The 22,514-nt window shown below is 39.7% G+C and overlaps 2 protein-coding genes across 2 annotated transcripts in view; one reads left to right on the top strand and one right to left on the bottom strand.

Annotated features, from left to right (window-relative positions):
• Positions 1-6,786, top strand: part of acad9 (acyl-CoA dehydrogenase family, member 9) — a 16,692-nt gene extending 9,906 nt beyond the window's left edge. The window contains exons 15-18 of the mRNA XM_037783570.1: positions 84-161; positions 2,015-2,143; positions 5,266-5,338; positions 5,634-6,786. Coding sequence (XP_037639498.1) covers positions 84-161; positions 2,015-2,143; positions 5,266-5,338; positions 5,634-5,734 — 381 coding nt within the window. The 3' untranslated portion in view covers positions 5,735-6,786. The remainder of the gene's footprint in view (positions 1-83; positions 162-2,014; positions 2,144-5,265; positions 5,339-5,633) is intronic.
• Positions 6,453-22,514, bottom strand: part of cfap92 (cilia and flagella associated protein 92 (putative)) — a 17,909-nt gene continuing 1,847 nt past the window's right edge. Inside the window, exons 2-16 of the mRNA XM_037783522.1 lie at positions 21,423-21,612; positions 21,127-21,338; positions 19,961-20,180; positions 16,538-16,651; positions 16,012-16,107; positions 15,385-15,569; positions 12,627-13,435; positions 12,307-12,501; positions 11,003-11,276; positions 10,760-10,924; positions 9,284-9,466; positions 9,036-9,186; positions 8,332-8,549; positions 6,788-6,945; positions 6,453-6,682 (exon numbers count right to left, since the gene is read on the bottom strand). Coding sequence (XP_037639450.1) covers positions 6,508-6,682; positions 6,788-6,945; positions 8,332-8,549; positions 9,036-9,186; positions 9,284-9,466; positions 10,760-10,924; positions 11,003-11,276; positions 12,307-12,501; positions 12,627-13,435; positions 15,385-15,569; positions 16,012-16,107; positions 16,538-16,651; positions 19,961-20,180; positions 21,127-21,338; positions 21,423-21,444 — 3,177 coding nt within the window. The 5' untranslated portion in view covers positions 21,445-21,612 and the 3' untranslated portion in view covers positions 6,453-6,507. The remainder of the gene's footprint in view (positions 6,683-6,787; positions 6,946-8,331; positions 8,550-9,035; positions 9,187-9,283; positions 9,467-10,759; positions 10,925-11,002; positions 11,277-12,306; positions 12,502-12,626; positions 13,436-15,384; positions 15,570-16,011; positions 16,108-16,537; positions 16,652-19,960; positions 20,181-21,126; positions 21,339-21,422; positions 21,613-22,514) is intronic.

The raw sequence follows: 22,514 nt of genomic DNA, 5'->3' as shown, positions 1-22,514 counted from the left end.
GTAAGAACTTTTATTTAAAGGAGAGAATTTTCTTCAAACTTCAGGTGTCCTAGTCGAAGCTTACGAGAGTTTTCTGTTCACAGGAAAGTGCAAAGAAGTTGGAGGAGAACGTCAACCTGTTTGGATCGACTGTGGAGAGCCTGCTGTACAGATATGGAAAGGTAATTAAAATACATTTAAATGATTTTACATTTTGGAAAAACAGTGGTGAAATGTTCCCAATTCCTCTTTGAACCATATTCCCATTTGTCTTTACATGGCTAAAATAAGTTGTTTAATAATGACGGTAGATATCCGTTCATATCTTCCTTCTGAGCTGATGTTCACACAGCTGCTCCAGACTGTTCTCTCTTTCCTCCTTCGCTGTGCTTTTGTAATCACGGCGTCTCCACAGAACCTATAAACCTCTTGGAAACAGGTCCGCTTTCCAAATCCCCACTTCCTGTATCGTTTGCCTCCATTTTGATCCAATACACGAGAAGAGTCCTCAAGAGGGCTTTTTTTTTCATCACGCTACAGTCTTCAGAATAAAACCTGGAACAAGTTCAAACTGTTTAAATCAAAGTAAATAAGCTTAATGATCAACACTGAGAGGTCAGAAAGATTTAAACCCTCTGAGAGATAAGAGCATCCCGTTCCCTCTAACCTAGACACCAGAGGTATCACATATTAGCCCAGCTGTGATCCTGGTCTCTGTATGGACTCTGTCAAACAACCTCCAAACACAGGAAGTAATTAATCACAACTCAAGAGCTCAATCCAAACTGTGTCCCGAGGAGCAGCGAGTGAGTGAGAGCTCAGCCGAGCTCAGAACGCATTTTATTTCAGAGTCCTCTCCTGTCGTCTTCCTCCATAACTTTTGTGGGTTGAAGTTTGCAAGAAAATTATTTGATAACCTGATAAATTACAAAATTATGCACAATTACTGTTTTTTCCTCGCTGTATTACAGAAACAATTTTTGTTTTTGCACTATTATATATAACAAAAAATAACAAATACACAGTGCTGGAAGAGGCAGAAACCCCACTGGGCTTATTCAAAGCCTCATTTTCATTTCAAAATGTATTTCGATCATGTAAAATAAAAAGTTTTTCTACTAAAACATGTTCACATGCTCTAATTTAAAAAAAACAACTTTATCTTCCTCATCCTGTCTGCCTGAATATACCTGTAGTCTCTGTCTGAAACGTTCCGTTTTAGTGCATTTCAACGGCATTGCGTTGCTAGGCAACAGCTTGGGTCCATGTTTACTTCCTGTCAGCTGATGTTATTCACATACACTGCAACAGGAAATAAACTGGGACACATTTAGAATATATATGTTTAAAACCGTGCGTCATAGCGAGAGGTTCTGGGTTTAAATCCCGGACGAGCCCCCTATTTGTCAAAGCCCGGCTCCTAGACCATGACAAATACAGGAAAGGACGCAGTGAATGATTGAAAATTAAAGATATTTATTGTAAATAAATTAAAGAAATACAGAAATAGCTACAAATGTGGAGTGTGTCAGTCAGTAACATCAACTTGATTGGGGCTTTTATGCTCAGGGCGCGCCAACATCAGGTGCTCTGCATCAGGCGTCTTCTCCCGTGATACCTTCAAGGACACATGGCAAATCCACACTGGCATCTCAGTAGTGAGGCAGGGGTCGTCACACCGTGTAATGATTTATATATTGACATCACAAATGGACAGAAATCCTAACGGCTTGTTTCAAACCCGCAATTTCTATAAAATACAGGCTGTGTGTATTTCTCTGTATATTGAGCGTTTTGATAGTTTAACAGTATTTATAAAGCACTTTATAATATAAAAGACATTTAAAGCTTGATTAATAAAGAGTACTGGAAAATGTTCGGACAAGTCTGAAGATTGTATTCCTTCGCTCAAAGAATTGGTTATTATGATGATGTTATCAATCAAAGCAGAAGCAACTGAATTCACCTCAGAGGGTGGAAACGATCGATGATTGAAGTGTTCTTGTTTTTTTTGTTTTTTTTCCGTTGACGTCAGACCATCGTGGATGAGCAGCTCATCCTGAAGAGAGTAGCAGATGTGCTGATCAACCTCTACGCTATGACGGCTGTCCTTTCCAGAACCAGCCGCTCCATCAGCATCGGGCTCAGGAATCACGACCACGAGGTGTGTACAGTACACACACACACACTCACACACACACACCACAGCTTAAATTAAGACCTGTTAAGGAACTGAAAATCTTCTATTAACCGTTATGGACCCAGCTACAAAACATGTACGGTGAACGTTAGTCCAAAGAGTCCACGGTCAGAACTTCAAAGGCTATCGGCCTCCTATACACCTGGAGTTAATATTCATCTTGAGTCAATTTCTCTATCTTTCATATTGAAAGCATTTTTCCATTTACCTCACACACATCAGTTTCTCTATTACCATTTATAACTGACAGTAAGCAGCTGCCTCACTCATTCCATACACTACCATAGTGGATATTTATCCTCACACCATGTCTAAACAGCTTCAGCCCTCCGTCTGTGTCTACACAGAATGCGTTCAGGCACCGAACTGAGTGTAGATCACCTAGGTTTTGGCGGACGCTCAGAGCCGAACACACAATCACTACTAGTTATGCACGTAAAAAATCGAAGTAAATAGACTTGAAGTGTGTTCGGGCGAGTAAAACGTGAGTAGTTACGCTGGATTGGTTAAAGTTACCGTGAGGAACTTTTATCTGATTATAAAACAGCTTCATTTTAAAGCCTTGTCCACACTGGGAACCTCAGCAGCGCATGACGGCTGCGTTACCTGTTGTTTTTTTATTTGGGCGTCCGTGTTAACAGGTCAGAGCAGCCACACTGCCCGCCTGAGATGCGCGTCTCACTCGTCTACGTTGTAAAAGTGAAAGTGAAACTTAAACACAGCACATTCTAACACGTAAAACTGAATGAAACGTTAAATTTTCAGTTACAGTTTCGATGTCTTCATCTGTAGAAAATGTTACGAAGATGGGAAAAAGTAAAGATTTATTTTTAAATCAACACTTTCATTTTTTTTTCTGTGTACAGAATTCCTTCATTTATTAAAACAAGGCTTTTATTCTGAAATATGTGCCGGACAGTGTTGTAGAACATGCAGTGACTTGGAGAGCTCCATGAATGAATACAGTACGGGGTTTTTAATTGTGGATTATTACTATTATTTACAAATTACCACACGTTTCTTAACCTTTCTCTGTCTAAAATAAATATGAATGACATTTATAATGAAATGAAATGGCCAATATGAAAGGCAAACTCTATGTAGAAAGAAAGAGCTGACAGCAGCAGCTGCAGAAACGCTCCACAATACTAATTTTTTTAAATAATGTTCTTTTCTTTAAACTGGGCTGTCTATGCAGTAGAAAGAGGCAATTATTTTTGAAATTGGTGCTACATGACCAGAGAAAACAGAAAAAAGGGGCTGTGGTATTCCCTTTTTGCTCAAAGGGTAGAAAACCTATGACAACCAGAATGCACTGGGCTCGTTGCTGGCGGTGCCTGACTTTTGGCTGTGGCGACCTCTTCCTCGTCCATATGCCGTAATTCCTCCACACTGTATTCTGGCTCATATAAGGAGCCCCGCATGTCCGATTCCAGCATTACAACACGCCCCCTCCCTGTGTAGGAAGTACAATCTGTCGTGTTGGCAACATGAAGGGAAGTTAAACATTGATCATTTGCATATTCTACCCATATTATAATCATACAAAGCTGGTTGAAAACCATCAAAGTTTCCTTTTTAATAAAACACACATTGTTATGTAATTAGATCAGGCTGCTTTCACTGCATCGAGCTGTTGGAGCTGAAAACAATTAAAGCAGCAGCAGCGCGTCACAGCGTGAGGTCACCTCTGATTCTGTGTTCTTTTATTCTTCTTTTTTTCCTTGCAAACATGTTTAATTTAATTGTTATCGGCATGTGACTTGTTAACTCAAATCAGTAGTTACTTAGATTTAATATAGCTATTATTTTCACTATTTCATAGAATATGAAAATAGAATAGAAATAATTTAGTTTTTACTTTTGTACGCCACTTAGGCGGACGTTTAACTGGCGTCCGGGAGTCGCTTTCAGTCCAAAATGGTGGAAGCGTAGCTCTGCTGCTTGGCGCTGATGTTGCAATTGACTTTCACTTCTTGGTAATATCCGTTCTTTGCTGACACTGACTCTCAAAGAGCACACTTGCATGCCATAAAGTGAGAAGGACTGCTGAAAACTGTCTTCTTTTGGAAATTTTGAGTAACTTAAGAAGAAAAGCTTGGCATATGTTGTGGTTTAGACTCTTTCAGTGAAAGCCAAAGTGTGTTCAGCGTTCGGTTGGACTTAGCTCCACCCTCTAGTGTCACTTCTGGTTGCAAAATAAACCAAGATGGCGACGGCTAAAATGCCGAACTCGAGGCTTCAAAACGTCCACAAACCAATGGGTGACGTCACGGTGACTACGTCCACTTCTTATATGGTAGTAACCTGTGCTGCTCCACTTTCATGGAGAAAACAGTTTTAATCAGAGCAGACGTAGGTGGAGAACGGGATGTCAGAGTGTCGACACTAACTGTAGGTCGCTGTGCGATGTGGAGCCAAACAGAGCACACAACCACTCAACAGAGAGACGCTAAAGAAGGCAGCGAATGCTTCGTATTATCCTCTTTTGCAACAGCATGTCTGTGTTTCAGATGGGCAGCGGTGTTCCTCTCCTCTGTGCTGTGGCTACAGGCAGAACTGTCAGCAAACACGCAGCGGCCCACCTTTTGTATTTTATGTAAAACACGCACACACAGAGAGACTGTAGAGATCCTGTCTGACTGAATTCCTTTCCAAAAATAGTCATTTGTGTCTTTTGTTTAAGGCTGAAATGTTTCGCCTGAGGATCACGGAGTAATCCAAACCAAAGTTCTGAATAATTTTAAAAGCGAATATGGCTTCAATCATTAAGCTTTCATCCAGCGTAGATCCAGTGTGATTATAAAAGCTTCATTCTTCATGTTTGGTTTTGGACTTCTTTCCATGATGTGTAGAAAAGTGCTACTGTGATATATATTTTTGTTGTGTTATTGATGAAATGTGTGCCTAATGTTTCCACGTGTTGTCTCGTGTCTGCGGATGAATATTGAAGCTATAAACGTGTGCAATCATCTCACTTCACATTTGATGACTTTCTGACATCTTAACGGCCTCCTGCATCATACTGTATCTAGAGTGTTTTCCAGTTGCAGGATTTGATGAGTGAGCGTTGTTCATTTTTCTAGGTGCTGCTCGCAAACACATTCTGCAGCGAGGCTTTCTTCAAGAACAATTATATGATGACTCAGTTGCAAAAACGTAAGTACAACATGAAAATGGTAATTGAGAACAGCCCCTCACCCCCTTTTTTTTTTTTTTTTTTTTTTTACTGCATCTCAGTACAAAAGACTTGCATGTGTTGCGGAATTTCCCCAACAAACCCCCACATACCAACACTCCAACCCCTCGCTGCTTTTCATTTTCACACTGTGTGTGTGTGTGTTTTTTTGTTTTTTTTAATGACCTGCATGTAATCCAGAGTTATCCGGTGACACGATCCAGACAGATGAGATTAATGTTGTGTTTTGTAAATCTCATGTCGATCCCGTTCCAGACTCTCCTGAGAACAACGATGCCGACATCAAGAAGATCGCCAAGGAGGTCTTGGAGAACCGAGCTTACGTCTGCTCTCACCCTCTTGAAAGAACATACTGAGCTCTCCCGGGTGACCGTGATGGAGAGGCAAAGCCCCTCTCTGGTGGATCACCATGGGACTTTATTTCGGAGTTTGAATTGTGCCACACGTACGATGTTTGTCAATTTAAAAGATCATTTTGCGAGTCAATAAAGTCTCAATTTGTCTCAGTATCATTTAGCTTGTTCTTTCTCCTCCCAGCTGATAAAAACACCAGGAGTCGCTGGATGAAACACATCAGGTAAGACAACGTTTCATCTGTGCGTGGAACATAGCTACGTTAGCTAGTGTTGGTGACGTATAGACGAGAGATTTAGTTCAACGGTTTCACACAAAACTAAATGACACTACGACAAACTGAGACTTTCTGGACTCGCAAACTTATCTTTTAAATTGTCAAACATCATCTGTGTGATTCATGGAGCAATTCAAACGGGATCTAAACATTTTTTTATCTCTTTCCGTTGACTACCATTCATATTTATTCCGAAATGAGGTCCCATGTGGTGGGAAGGGGCTTCGCCTCTCTATAGAAGCGTCTCCTCTATTCAGACAATTCACGGTTCCAATGATCTTTTCTCTTCTATTAGTGCTCACTTTGATTGATCATATCTGTACATCTGATTAATAAATTAAGATATTTATGTTATTAGTTACTGTATTTTAATAACCGTGGCTTCAAAGATAACACTTTTTGGAAAATGGCCGTTCTCTTCTGATGGCGTTTTTTGAGCTTTATTCAAAGTGCTCTTAGTGCTATAATTAATAATTGCACAAGATCTTAGTTTAATGCTTATTGGTCTTCAGTGTACAGTTTTTGTGGGTTCTGGCTTCTACTAATATTCCTGAAAGGCTGGACAGCGGATGTCTTCATGTCGGGTTCATGAAAAGTGAAGACGCTCTTCTCCTCGTCGGTCAGAGGCAGCGCCGTCCGCTTGTACAGGAACGAATGCTGCTTATTGAATTCACTGTAAGAAGCAACAGAACATAGAACATAGCACACATGAGCATAAAACCCTCTGTGATTTTCTCAAGTATCTTTTTGCTGAATAAAGATTGTAACTTAAACTGACGTGTAGTGGTACTTGTTGAACTGAGAGGCGCGTCTGGAGATGGCGTTGTTTTTGCTGCTGAGGCAGCGGTCCTCACAGAGGCCCGGGGCCAGAGCCACGCTTGTCTTTTCCTCGGCTTCGTTGTCGCCCAAGTTCATCACAGACAGTTGAGGAAAAGGCTGCAACACACAAAACGTCAGTTAGCTCACAAACTGAAGATTATTACAGTCAGCTGCAACCAGACCAACTTTTAATAATCACTGTTGAGATGCAGGTGAATTTATTTCTAGTTACTGTGCTGTTGGCTTTGAGTGTTCCTGTGCTGTAAAGCTTAATATCCTGTTGGCGTTAATTGTGAGTATAAAATGTAGTTATTGTGCTGTTGGCTGCAAGTCATGGCCTGCCGGGGGGGAGGCCTTTTACGCGTCCGGTCTCGGGCCTGCTGTCCCATAATCCGCCTCGGTTTGCGCGTGCTTCGAGAATTTACACAATTTCTTTTTGTCTTACTTCTGCAGGTTTAGCAGCCGCAAAAGCAGCCCCTCAGAGTTCAGAAGACAAAACAGAATTCCACCATGTGGCCTTTAGGGTCAACAAAGCTTCTTAGTTTGGTTTTAAAGGGATAGTTTGGGTGTTTCTCAGTGCGGGTTGTATGAGGTATTTATCCATAGTCAGTGTATTATCTACAGTAGATGACGGTCGACACGCCCCCAGCTTGGAGAAATAGACAGGAGTTACCAAAGTAATGTACTGCTGTTGACGAGGGCAGCAGCAGAACAGATTTTAAACATCTAAAAAAATCGCTATCAGTGTGTATCAGTGTACGCTATATTAAAAATATTTTCACCACTTTACCTTGCCATCAGACAGCCCTTCCCAACGGGGAACTGAAGCCGTTGTATCCATCTATGCTTTCACTAAAGCCACCAGACTCCATTGGAAAAAAACAGTAATTTAACCTCTCAGAACACGAGAGTTGCTGGTCTACCGCTGCCTCCATCGGTTAGTTAGTTTGTGTTATTGTGTAACTTTGGTGAAATCGAACTAACCAAAGTCAAACAGTAACATAAACTAACTAACCGATGGATACAACGGCTTCAGTTCCCCGTCGGAAAGGGCCGCCTGATGGCGAGTTAAAGTAGTGAAAATATTCTAAATACGGCGCACACTTAAACTGATATTGATGTTTTTTTAGGTGGGCCTTTTTTAGGTGCGCTAACTCTGTCTGTTTCTCCAAACTGCCGACCGTCATCTACTTTAGGTAATACACTGACTATGGAGAAGTACCTCATACAACCACACTGAGAAACACCAGAACTATTCCTTTAAATGAATGACAAGGTGAAAGCAGATCCTCTGACTTCATTATGTGATGTTAAAACGAGAGCTCACTGATGACATCTATGGCTATATCCCTCTGACCGAATCAAGACATGAGGTAATTCTTATGTTGTTTTTTTTAACCACTGGGGTTTCACTCATTTCTTGAATTTGTCTTTAGCAATGTTGGATTACCCACAAATTTCACAGGGTCATCTGAGTGTCCTGAGTCACCTAAAAAAACGTACCTTCAGCATTGAGCCTGGTTTCCTCAGTGAATACTTCTTCGGCTCATCTTTCAGTATATCCTGAACTCTCTCCGAGTTTCTTCTCATGTGACTCTTGAACTCTGGGAAGGGGGCGTTGCCTGGTGGATCGGTGCTGCTGCTGCCAGGAAGCAGCTTCTTCAGCCAGCGGCGGTACTGAGCTCTGGCTGCCTCCAGCTGCTCCTCCTGCAGACGGGCTCCTGAAGGAAGACCAACAGCACACCCACTTTAAACTCTATAGATTCTATGCGTTTCTGTTCATATAACTTAACTTGTAACTTGTACTTCACTGGATGGTTGGACAAACAGGACAGACGTCAACAGATCGTTTTTGTTCACTGCTGATATCACAGAGGTTCCTCCCTGACCAAATCTATTCTCCAGTGTGGCGTGGGAGTGTGTTACTCAGCAGCAGAAGCTGATACTGGCTCAAACAGACGCCATCTGGAGCTTCAATCAAAACATATCAATATTGGCCCTCAATACTGAGGAAAAAAGCTCACAGCCCAGACGGTTATAGGAAAAATCCACTCTTGGATACTCTGACTGCTGGATTTAGTGCATTGCTAGATGCTAGTTATACAGCCTAGTCTCTCACAGGAAAAATACACCATCATACAACAAACTGAACGGTGTTTAGCAGGTCAACGTGTCTTATGGTGATTGGTTGGTGCTGCGCAGCCTACCAGCCAGGTGAATGGTGGCAGGAGGTGTGCTGAAGAAAGGGGGAGGTTTGCTGTGGAGCTGGAAGTCCTCATAGCGCTGGCTCCAGGTCCATGGGTCTCTTGATAGTGTGGGCTGCAATATGTTGGCGTGTAGGATGTTCTCTCTCCACGGCTGGAAGCACAGTGAACAGTAGTAGTATTATCAACCCTCTACACACCCGATCACTGGATACCTCAGGAGAGAACAGCATGGGTAATATTATTATCACCTTCCTCAGCTCTTCCACACGAGCCTCATCTGGGTGTCGAGGGTGAACTCTGGACTTTCCTCTGCTCGTAGTCCTGAACCAATCTGCATAGGCAGCAGCGGAGTCGTTTTTCCAAGTCCCGTCTTCGTGCTCCACGGTAGCACTGTGGTACTGCTGACTGTAGGTGAACCTCCGCCCCGGCACCTGGAGGTAGCACCAGAGAAGCACACAACACATTTAAGTTCTTCTTCGCTCGACACTTCCTGTCTGTGTCCCAAAAGTAAAGATATATAGAGGAGTAATGTCTACCTGAGCAGAGAATGAAGTCTCTCTCTGTGTGTGTTGAAATCAGAGGTTCTCTGTGCTTTGTTGACATTGCCGAGCCGGCCACACATGCATGTTTGTGCATGTTGCTAGCTTCTGGCCGCCGCTCTGTATTGCTCTCATACCGCGGTTAAAGTATAGAAGCAAAGAGACGAAACTCCGTTTTTTTGGTTGTTTTTTTTACAACAGCCACTGCCGCCATTTTGGACTGAAAACGCTTATTATATTTATAATATTTGTATTGTTCAAAACAGGACATTTTGGTAGAATATGATAAATAGAATAGAAATAATTTTGTTTTTTACTTTTGTACGGCACTTTGTAGGCGGACGTTTTTCTGGCATCCGGTAGTTGCTTTCAGTCCAAATGGCGTAAGCATATAGCTCTGCTTCTGGGCGCTGATGTTGCAATGGAACGAACAATTGACTTTCACTTCATCACTGTCCCGACCCACGGCGCCGTTGCGGAAGCGTAGCACCCATCCTCCAGAGGATAACACTGTTAGCTCTGTCAGCAGTTTTGCCTTTGTTTTCACTGTTAGCAACCTTAGCTGCTGGTAAATTTAAGCATTTAGTAACTAAATGCGATTAACTATAATGTAAACCCATCGGCGGCAACAGTAAACACTCTGCTAAAATGCGCAGAGACTGTGGTGACGTAGTTTAAAGAGCGAAAGAGACACACAGGGCGGACGGGAGGGGAAGTGGATGGGTCCAACAAACACAGGGCTTTCATCCAGGCTTTCATCCTTGTTCATTCCTAAACCTAAGTATAGTGGTTTTAATGCCAAAAATAGCATGACGCCAACCAAGGGGCGTGACGCTAACCAAGGGGCGGGGCGTGACTCCAACCAAGGGGCGTGGCTCTATGTGACGAGTTGGGATGAGAACGTGTTGTTATAACATAGCAGTGTTATTTTGACCGTCTCTCAGAGTTTCAGCAGTTTGGTCGAATTTTGAGTATTCTTGCCCTGCTGTTAGTTAGTAGTTGGCTTTTTAAAATTTGTATAACTCGGAATTTAGATCGTATGGACCCAGTAGTAGAGATGAAATGATGACCTCTGTGTAATCCCTACACTCTGAGACACCCAACTGTACTCTGATATGTTAAGATGCACCGTGTACAGTATCTATAAAACACTACAGTACATTATATCGTATACGTTGATCTAACCTGAGCCATCTCTTTGCGGAGCAGCTGCTTGGCGAGCTCAGTCGAGTTGAAGGTCTGGATGCTGTAGTTGTGAGCTGGCCCGGCTGCAGACAGTTCAATCCTCAATACAGCAGCCTCCGGCTTCTGCAACCGCTCACTTTCCTCGTGCGCCTTTTTAATATTCTCCTGGAAAATGATGTAACACATGAGTGTCTCTGTTGAATACGTCAGATTCTACTCTAGAATGATTTTAGACCTTCAGACCTGAATGAAGTCCTTGGACTGTTTGAGCAGCAGCTGCTGGCTGTTATGTTTCCATTTCATGTACTCTGTATTCTGTGATTCGAGCGGTACTTTTCTTTTCATGCAGACAGCCAGAGTGGTCGTGTCCACCTCGGCGTTTACTCCGGCTTCTTGCTCCCACTGCTCGGCGTCTGTGCCGTATAACTCGCTCATGCTGAGAATCATGTCTGCTGAGGGGAAGAGGTTGCACTGCACCGCGTCTCTGAGTTGTCTTACTTGACACAGCTGGCTTAACCTATAGGCAAAATAAAAACACCTCTCAGACTTTACCATGGTGAAGTCTATCATGCTATGCTATCCAAAAACATACATGGCCTTTCATGTAGTCAACTTGTAATAGATTACTTCATGCAAGAGTTGAGGAATCATACCAGTATTTTGAAGTTAAAGCTGCCTAACTAGAAATCCTGTATACTTAAGTTACATAACCCTTTTACAGCCAACGTCATCAAAAATATGCACGCACATGTTGGAAACGGATGTGGCGTTTTGCCCCAACCATCCAAACTTCGCAAAGCTCGCAAGCTTTAAAGGTCCCATATTGTAAAAAGTGAGATTTTCATGTATTTGATATCATAAAGCAGGTTTAAGTGCTTTATGAACACTGTGAAAGTATCGAAACACTTAATCCACAGAGAAATACACACAGCCCGTATTCAGAAACCGTGCCTTTTTCAAACAAGCCGTTAGGATTTCTGTAACTTTGCGATGTCACAACTGTACAACATTACACAGTTTTAAACGTAAACATTGTAAATGTGTCCCAGTTTATTCCCTGTTGCAGTCTATGTGAATGACATCAGCTGACAGGAAGTAAATTTGGACCCAAGCTGTTGCCTAGCAACTCAATTCCTTTGAAATGCACTAGAACGGAGCTGTTGTGACATTACACACTAGGTTTCTCCACCAAATACATGTATATATCTGGCCACTGAATATTGGACCACTTGCTAATGTCTTCTACTCACTCACTAATAGCACACGGATCTGGAAGGTCAATTTGTTTAGGTTGCATTTGCGATCTTTGGTGGTTAATGTCCTTGCATAGCTTGACTGCGTGCACACTTACGTACGTCATCATTGTTTGCAAACTGTAAAAGGGTCTATTGTAGTTATATTACACCAAATATACTTACTATCTGCATTATCATAACTGAGTAAACTCCATCTCTGTTAGTTAGTACAGTATTCATGATTTGTAGTAGATGGAGTAAAACAGGTGAATCACAGGTATGGTCCTCTGAGGCCAGTGTAATCTCACTGACCTTAACAGAGCTTGGAAGCAGGGCTGGGGGACCATGCCTCTAATGTAGACCAGCGGCTGACTCATGATGGTCTCCAGTGACTCGTATAAGTGGACAGGACTCAGGCCCGCGTCTAACGAGTCATAGATGCGCTTGAAGAAAGCCAGGTTTGAATTGTAGAGGACGGTCACCTGCTCCGCCTCACTGCCACTTATCCTGCAAAACATCACACAAGCTTCAGGATTCTCACTGGAATTTAAACACCGTATTCAAGTAGACGGCACAGCTGAAAACTGTTAGCGCTTAGGTCTGTCAGAGCAACGTGGTGTTCGTGGGCTTACTTCATAGGAACAGCCTCCCAAAGTCGCCTCACTGCTTTATGTTTCAGCCCCTCCAGAACAAAGATGTTTGTCCTCTTATCTAGCACGTGGAATCCCGTAACAAAGTCCAGATCCTTGCTCTCGTCGTGCTTAAAATTCGTTCTGTAATTTGATAGGGCTTTCTCTGCGTGTTCCAGTGAGCCCAGATGGAAAGCTGAGGCGTTGATTTTGAGGATCTCTGACCTCAGCTTGGTCATCAAAGAGACGTTGTTGTAGTCAAAGAGGTAGACGATGCGCCCAAACGGACCGTCGCAGGACTCACTACTGTCCTTCTTAATGCTGAGTGGACAAGCTATCTCAACCTGGACTTTGAGTTGAGAATTGGCATCGTAATAACGGCCTTGTGGCATCGGCTCTCTGCTCGCTGCCGTGTCCGTCATCTTCCGGTCCAGCAGCGCAGGTCGAGGGCAGCATTTGATTTGTAAGTGCACCTTCAGGCTTTTCTTCCCAAGCAGCAGCTCAGAGAAGCTCAGGCTCGCAACACCGTGAGAGTTCAACGGTGCCGCTGCCGCACCACGCAGGATGTCAATGTTTGAGCCAAACACTGATGGAGTTTTTGAAGTTTTTTCCAGCTTTCTGTCTCGATCGTGAACCTCTATCTCAAGAGGAGGACCGGAGAGGAACTCTTTGAGCTCTTCAGGACTCATCAAGCCGGTCAGGATCACGTTGATATCTCTGAAGTAGATGTCGGTGCCGTGCTCGTGGTAGTTTGTTCTGTGCATGTTCAAGTTATGGAACTTGTACTGGCAATATACAGGCTCACATTTTTCCTGGGAAAACAAAAAAAATTAACCATGTCAAAGCTTGCAAATCAAATTTGATCACTTATACAAACTAAATAATGAATGAGGAGGGAATGTGTTCAACACATGTAGAGTACAAGCCATGTATTAATTGTGACAGTGACTACGTTAACATGCACACTCCCAACTCGTCATATACTGACGCTATGTCAGACCCCTCGGCGTCACTCTTCTGTTGCAGTAAACGTGTTTTTTTTAATGTTGTGAATTAAACAAAAATACTTGCTTAGGTTTCGGCAACAAAACCACTATAGTTAGGTTTAGGAAAGAACTACATGGTTGGGCTTAAAACTACTATGTTTCGTTTGGACAGCGAAAATGTGACTTGACGTTTTGAACACTGGACATGAACGAACAGCTGATTGTAACGTGACCTACGGGACACGAACAGCGGTCTCCTGAATGAAAGCCAAATGTTTGTTGGACCCATCAACCTCCTCTACCGCCGGACCAGTGTGACTCTTTTTGCTCTTAAAGCTACATCACCACACTCTCGGCGCATTTTCCCTGAGCGTTTTACATTGATGCAGATTGGCTTACATTGTAGTTTATGGAAAACTCTCTGCGTCTCATACCAACGCTAAACGGTGCCTTAAAGCTGCAGTAGTCAGTATATTTTTGGCATCATTGGACAAAAGTTCCATAATAACCTTTCAGCATATTGTAATTCAAGTGTTCTGAGAGAAAACTAGACTTCTGCTCCTCCTCATAGCTCTGTTTACAGGCTTTAGAACATCTAGCCCGTGACGGGAGACTTTGACCAATCACAGGTCATTTCATTGAGAGAGCGTTCTTATTGGCTGTGCTCCGGTCATGTGACCAGAACTTGGCGTTCCTTCAACAGACTCTCATTTTACAGCTAAACCGTGCACTACAAGATGATTCTGAGAACATGTGAGGAGAGAAATAGGCATTAACGTAACAGAATATTGATTCATATGTGATCAGTGCTGCCTAGTTTGACCGTTTGGTCGGAGTTCAGAGTGATTGACAGCTGGCTCTCATAGACAGCAGATGGACAGCAGACCTCAGATCAGCTCTGACTGCTTGTTTACTACGGTCTGTGAAATATTGCAGATGCCGTTAGGAGCACCGGAGGACACAGAGGAACATGATTTTGTCATGTTACCTGTTTCATGTACTACTGTCACGATATAGCGACCGTTTTATAAAAAATAACTTTTTTTAATCATATTTGTTCCAATCTCACCTACTGCTGCTTTAAGTGTTGGTATCTAACGCCAACGGCCGTGACAAAGCGTCGGTATTTGATGCCCTGGGAATGAGAACGGGCTGGCACACTAATATTCCACTTTTATTCAAAATTTGATACAGGTCATGTAAACAGCATATTATGTTTGGATATTCAGAATTAGGTCTTATTCCGAATGGAGCATTTTCAGAGAGATTAAGACATTTGGGATATGCTGACATTATTCAGGTTTTAGGAGCATTCTTTAGACATGTATATATACAGCACATTCACAATATGAGTCTCAATTGAGGATTTTACGGCAGTTTGCGACACCCGGCCTCTCGCCTGTTTACGGCCATCTCTGTGCGTTGAACACAAACCAACTAGCTGACAGTCTGCAGAGATGCATGGCCAAAAGAAAAGGAGGAGGAACACACCTACTTTTAAACAATATGAAAGACTTAGATATCAACAAGTTTTTGCGCAAATATCACAACGCCAACCTTTTCAAGAAGGTGGTTGAAGAAATGAAAGAGGGAGGCTGTGTTTGTTAATCGGAGTATGATCGGCTGCATTTATACGGGAATATTCATGTTCATTAGCCCTGTAAACATCTCAGGAGGAATACTGTCTTTTTCGGAATAAGGGAAAAAACATTGAATATTTTATGCATGTAAACGTAGTCAGTGTCAGTAAAAATGAAGTGAGATGTAAGTCGCACCTGTAAGATGTGGAAAGGGACCGGAGTCGAAGGCATCGAGGTGGCTGATAAAACTGTGATGACCAGTGGGTTGAGTTCAGCCTTTAGCTGGTCAGACATTAACGGTCCGTCCAGAGAGATGTTGCACATGACCTCAAATACTCCAGATGAACAGACTGGGAAGCGTTCAGTCAGCGACGTCTCACCTGGCAGCCACAAAAAAAAAAATGTTTTTGAAGAACATTACCAACCCTCGCTTTAATGTAGTTTATTATGACCTAAAAAAAGAGTTGTATAACTTTGCTTGTGCAGTAATGACATTGGTCCACATTTTTTTGGCCATCATATGACTGTAATTACATCACATTTTCTACCGCAAGATAAATCTGAGGGGTTGCCAGGCAACTAACGGAGCAAAAACCACAAAAAACATATTTCTGCTGCACATATGAAGATTTTTTTTCAGTATTTTTCAACTCAATTACTGGATATTTGTTGAACTCTTCAGGCCTCTAATAATAGAATTAAGACAAAAGTGACACTGGTTGAACTGGTCATAAACATGAGACATAAACAACTGATGACGAGGGTCGCAGCTCTGTTTTAAACGTTCAGCTGTTTTAGAGCCTGAATAAAAGGTCGACTCACCCGCCAACAAACGCATGAGACTGATTTCAGCTGAGGCAGTGCCATTCTTTTTGATTTCCTCGAGGTTGAAAGCATCAATTGTGGGTTTTTGAAATTCTGTTTTGGAGAGAGGAGCCAAGTTATTGTCTAAATACAGGGTTATGAAAAATATATCTATCATAGCTTACACAAAAGTATATGAGCATGACATCTAGCAAAGATATAGAAACCAGTGTGCAAATCATAAACCAGTGTAGCATCAATGGGCCTCATGCAATAAGCGATATAGTGCTCTCCACCACTCTTAAAACCTTTTTGGGTAGCATTTCTCTAATTCTTAGGCATGTGCCAGAGTATTTGCACACATCAGCACCTACATAGTGTTTAGAGGGCGTTACCTACAGTATGCTAATAAACAACAACCAGCCACACGCCTCAACCTAACTTTGACAGCCCTAGAAATTTAGGAGAATGTTGCTGCATGAGGCCCATTGTTTACCATTGATTATTAATCCACAATTAATAAGGAAAAAGATTGTAGATGTACCTGTTTCTGAGCCCACCTCTGAACCGGAATTAAAGTCACTTCTGTGCTTTTTCGATGTGTTTGACTTCCTCTCACATGAGGATCTCAGTTTGTTTACCATGGTCTCGATGCAACCTTAGAATAAAAGATATCAATTTCATAATATGATTATGTATATATAAAAACACAGAAATATAGTCTGAAAAAATTCTGAAAAAAAGTCTGAAAAATGTCAAAAAAAATGTCGGAAGAAATAAAGTCTGAAAAAAGTCTGAAAAAAAAGTCCATAGAAAAAAATGTCTGCAGAAAAAAAGTCTGAAAAATGTCAATAAAAAATGTTGGAAGAAATAAAGTCTGACAAAAATGTCTGAAAAATGTCCGACAAGAAAGTCTGAAAGATGTCCAAAAAAAAGTCTATAGAAAAAAAGTCTGAAAAATGTCTGACAAAAAAGTCAGAAAAATGTCTGGAAAAAAAAGTCTGAAAAATGTCAAAAAAAAATGTCGGAAGAAATAAAGTCTGAAAAAAGTCTGAAAAAAAATGTTGAAAGAAAAAATGTCTGAAAAAAAAGTCTGAAAAATGTCAAAAAAAAATGTCGGAAGAAATAAAGTCTGAAAAAAGTCTGAAAAAAAATGTCTGAAAGAAAAAATGTCTGACAAAAAAGTCTGAAAGATGTAAAAAAAAATGTTCATAGAAAAAAAAGTCTGAAAAAAAAGTCTGAAAAATGTCAAAAAAAATGTCGGAAGAAATAAAGTCTGAAAAAAGTCTGAAAAGAAAAGTCCATAGAAAAAAAGTCGGAAAAATGTCTGACAAAAAAGTCTGAAAGATGTCAAAAAAAATGTCAGAAGAAAAAAAGTCTGAAAGATGTCAAAAAAAAAGTCCATAGAAGAAAAGTCTGAAAAATGTCTGACAAAAAAAGTCTGAAAAATGTCAAAAAAAATGTCAGAAGAAATAAAGTCTGAAAAAAGTCTGAAAAGAAAAGTCCATAGAAAAAAAGTCGGAAAAAAAGTCGGAAAAATGTCTGACAAAAAAGTCTGAATGATGTCAAAAAAAAATGTCAGAAGAACTAAAGTCTGAAAAAGTTCTGAAAAAAAAGTCTGAGAAATGTCTGGAAAAAAAGTCTGAAAAATTCTGAAGAAATAAAGTCGACAAAAATTTTCTGAAAAAAAAAGTCGAAAGAAAAAATGTCTGAAAAAAAAGTCTGAAAAATGTCAAAAAAAAATATCAGAAGAAAAAAAGGTCTGAAAGATGTCAAAAAAAATGTCAGAAGAAAAAAAGTCTGACAAAAAAGTCTGAAAGATGTCAAAAAAAATGTTCATAGAAAAAAAGTCTGAAAAAAAAGTCTGAAAGATGTCAAAAAAAAATGTCGGAAAAAAAAAGTCTGAAAGATATAAAAAAAAAATCCATAGAAAAAAAGTCTGAAAAATGTCTGGAAAAAAAAGTCTGAAAAATGTCAAAAAAAATGTCGGAAGCAATAAAGTCTGAAAAAAGTCTGAAAAAAAAAGTCCATAGAAAAAAATGTCCATAGAAAAAAAGTCGGAAAAATGTCTGACAAAAAAGTCTGAATGATGTCAAAAAAAAAATGTCAGAAGAACTAAAGTCTGAAAAAGTTCTGAAAAAAAAAGTCTGAGAAATGTCTGGAAAAAAAGTCTGAAAAATGCTTAAAAAAATTTCTGAAGAAATAAAGTCGACAAAAATTATGAAAAAAAATGTCGAAACAAAAAATGTCTGAAAAAAAAGTCTGAAAAATGTCTGACAAAAAAGTCTGAAAAATGTCAAAAAAAATGTCGGAAGAAATAAAGTCTGAAAAAAGTCTGAAAAGAAAAGTCCATAGAAAAAAAGTCGGAAAAATGTCTGACAAAAAAGTCTGAAAGGTGTCAAAAAAAATGTCAGAAGAAAAAAAGTCTGAAAGATGTCAAAAAAAAAGTCCATAGAAGAAAAGTCTGAAAAATGTCTGACAAAAAAAGTCTGAAAAATGTCAAAAAAAATGTCAGAAGAAATAAAGTCTGAAAAAAGTCTGAAAAGAAAAGTCCATAGAAAAAAAGTCGGAAAAATGTCTGACAAAAAAGTCTGAATGATGTCAAAAAAAAATGTCAGAAGAACTAAAGTCTGAAAAAGTTCTGAAAAAAAAGTCTGAGAAATGTCTGGAAAAAAAGTCTGAAAAATTCTGAAGAAATAAAGTCGACAAAAATTTTCTGAAAAAAAAAGTCGAAAGAAAAAATGTCTGAAAAAAAAGTCTGAAAAATGTCAAAAAAAAAAATATCAGAAGAAAAAAAGTCTGAAAGATGTCAAAAAAAATGTCAGAAGAAAAAAAGTCTGAAAGATGTAAAAAAAAAAAGTCCATAGAAAAAAAGTCTGAAAAATGTAAAAAAAAAAATGTCGGTAGAAATAAAGTCTGAAAAAATTCTGAAAAAAATGTCTGAAAGAAAAAATGTCTGACAAAAAAGTCTGAAAGATGTCAAAAAAAATGTTCATAGAAAAAAAGTCTGAAAAAAAAGTCTGAAAGATGTCAAAAAAAAATGTCGGAAAAAAAAAGTCTGAAAGATATAAAAAAAAAATCCATAGAAAAAAAGTCTGAAAAATGTCTGGAAAAAAAAGTCTGAAAAATGTCAAAAAAAATGTCGGAAGAAATAAAGTCTGAAAAAAGTCTGAAAAAAAAAGTCCATAGAAAAAAATGTCCATAGAAAAAAAGTCGGAAAAATGTCTGACAAAAAAGTCTGAATGATGTCAAAAAAAAATGTCAGAAGAACTAAAATCTGAAAAAGTTCTGAAAAAAAGTCTGAGAAATGTCTGGAAAAAAAGTCTGAAAAATGCTTAAAAAAATTTCTGAAGAAATAAAGTCGACAAAAATTATGAAAAAAAATGTCGAAACAAAAAATGTCTGAAAAAAAAGTCTGAAAAATGTCTGACAAAAAAGTTTGAAAAATGTCAAAAAAAAATGTCAGAAGAAAAAAAGTCTGAAAGATGTCAAAAAAAAATGTCGGAAGAAAAAAAGTCTGAAAGATGTCAAAAAAAAGTCCATAGAAAAAAAAGTCTGAAAAATGTCTGACAAAAAAAGTCTGAAAAATGTCTGACAAAAAAAGTCTGAAAAATGTAAAAAAAAAATGTCGGTAGAAATAAAGTCGGAAAGAATTCTGAAAAAAAATGTCGAAAGAAAAAATGTCTGAAAAATGTCAAAAAAAAGTCCATAGGAAAAAAGTCTGAAAAAAGTCTGAAAAAAAAGACCATAGAAAAAAAGTCCGTAGAAAAAAAGTCTGAAAAATGTCTGACAAAAAAGTCTGAAAGATGTCAAAAAAAAATGTCGGAAGAAATAAAGTCGGAAAAAAAGTCCATAGAAAAAATGTCTGAAAAAAAAGTTTGAAAGATGTCAAAAAAAATGTCCATAGAAAAAATGTCTGACAAAAAAGTCTGAAAAACACAGTATATATTGGCACATTGATGCTCACCACACGTGTCTGTTGCATCTTCAGGCTGATCCTGCGTCAGTCTCAAGACTTTCAGTCTTTCGTTACGGGCCTGTCTGGACAGTTTGTCCTTACTGTTCCAGAATTGGAGCTCCATCTTATGAGGAAGTAGACTGATCAGCAACTCCCTGTCGACTCTGACGTCAAAACTCTGGGTCCAGCCGACCCACGTCTGATCTCCTTCATGCCATGTCCTCACAATCTGTTTTCAAAATACACACATGTATTTCTGCATCACTATTCCAACGTTACTACACTCTAAGAAAAGTCCGTAAAAATACGGGCCAATGTAACACGTGTTAATATGAAGGAATTTTCTGTATTGATTTTTCACAGGAGTTTTACCCGGATTTTTAAATACGCATTGCATTGTGGGAACAAAGAACCTCCGCTAGTGCGAAAGTTAGAAGTGGCAGAGACCATCACACACGTCAAAGTTTAGTTCAGAGAAACCTTTCTCTCACTTCTGTGGTAAAAAAATCAACAATTAATGTCTAACCAAAATGATTTATGTTAAGGACTTAACGTTAGCTCAGTATCGTTTTAGTTGGAAAGATGTTTTGTTGTTTAGTTCAGCTGTTGTTGTCGACAGTGAACGTTACCAGATACGCCAGGAATATTTTGCTGACTCATTTTGAGACCAATGCAAGTTTGTAATTTACGTTTTTCCAGAGCTTATATTTTAGACTCCAGTGGACGTCAGGTAGATTTAGCCCCAGTTTAGCCTCAGGTGGTCCGCAGAGACCGATAGGTAACGTACAAACGCAGCGTTAGTGTCTGTTTCCCCTCCAGAATGTAAAGGTTGGGCCTGCTGTTTGGCTCGGTACGGACAATATACTGCAAATCTACAGAAATTTTCCGTTTTAGGATTAACAGAAGCGCACGTGAACGGTAGGGAGGACATCCTGTAAATCGACAGAAATTGCCGTAAACTTAACGGAAAATGTCCTGATAAGTTTCTGCCAGGAACATTACCTGTTTTTCTACGGATTTTTTTCTTAGAGTGTAGAAATCATCAACCCTAATATCCTCATGTGATGGGTCATCAACTGTAACTCTAGACAACCTAGCTGCTTTATTGTTGTTCATTCAGGACGCTCGTGAATTGTTCATGAAGGGGACACACACATGCAGCAGGTCACGGTTACCTTGAACTCGCCTTCTTTGTACATCTTTGCTACCGGCCCAAACACAACTAGGTCCACTTTGACTGTCTCCGTATCGTCTGGTAACAACTTGTATTCAACATGATAGCAGCTCTGAGCTTTGTGGGCTTTCACCAAAACAGCAGATGAACCTTTTTTTGTTTTCTCCGCCTTTTTCGGAGCTTTGAAGATGTTGAAGCCACCAACTTCTTCGCCTAAAAAAGGGATAAAATGTTTATGAATGAGATCAAGGATGAAATGAATCGTACATTATAGTCGTGATTTCAGCACAAACTTACCTCTTGGGACAGCCATGGCCATGTAAACCGTCCATGTGACGTAATAGGAGCCGTCATCTGTGCATGTTGTGATATCCGTAGTAGAATCTGACCTGTTTTCCAAACCATGCTCCGTGGACGACAGATCAGTCTCAGGGACGAGGACATCTTCCTGTCCTTCATCAGTATCTTCTCCTTCACCACAGTCTGACTGTGAATTACAAAGATCCGTCTCCGATGTGTTGTCCATGAGGGTCTGACTCCACGGGGACATTTTACATAAAAAACATAGTAAAAGGTGAATGAAAAGGGATTTTTCTGCTCACATTTCATATCTAGTCTATAAAGGTTAGAACTAATAATTAACATAATTCTCACCTTCCAAACAAATGTTTGTACTTCATATATGTAGACACTATGAAACAACAATCTCTTAAAGGTCCCATATTTGTAAAAAGTGAGATTTTCATGTCTTTAATATTATAAAGCAGGTTTAAGTGCTTTATAAATACTGTTAAAGTATCAAAACGCTCAATATACGGAGAAATACACACAGCCCATATTCAGAAATTGTGGGTTTGAAACAAGCCGTTAGGATTTCTGTCCATTTGTGATGTCACAAATATACAATATATATAGATCATTACATGGTTTTAAACATATACATTCTAAATGTGTCCCAGTTTATTTCCTGTTGCAGTGTATGTGAATAACATCAGCTGACAGGAAGTAAACATGGTCCCAAGCTGTTGCCTAGCAACGCAATTCCGTTGAAATGCACTAAAACGGCAGACAGATATAGTTATAATACAGGTATATTCAGGCAGACAGGATGAGGGAAATAAAGTTTTTTTTTTAACATTACAGCATGTAAACATGTTCTAGTAGAAACACAAAATACAAGTATGAACCTGACAATGAGCTGATATGGGACCTTTAAAATACTTTTAATTAATCCTTAATTTACCCCTGAAAACACCTGAGAGCTAGAGGTACATTCATTTGTCAATTAATTAAAAAAAAAAAAGTGGAAAATGAATTACCTTAACAACATTATTTTCCAAAAGCCATTAATTAACAAATTAAGTAGATTTTTAATCCACACCTCTATTT

This window comes from Sebastes umbrosus, chromosome 1 (assembly GCF_015220745.1).
Source record: "Sebastes umbrosus isolate fSebUmb1 chromosome 1, fSebUmb1.pri, whole genome shotgun sequence".
Taxonomy (NCBI): Eukaryota; Metazoa; Chordata; class Actinopteri; order Perciformes; family Sebastidae; genus Sebastes; species Sebastes umbrosus.
This window is presented reverse-complemented; position numbering and strand designations above follow the sequence as displayed.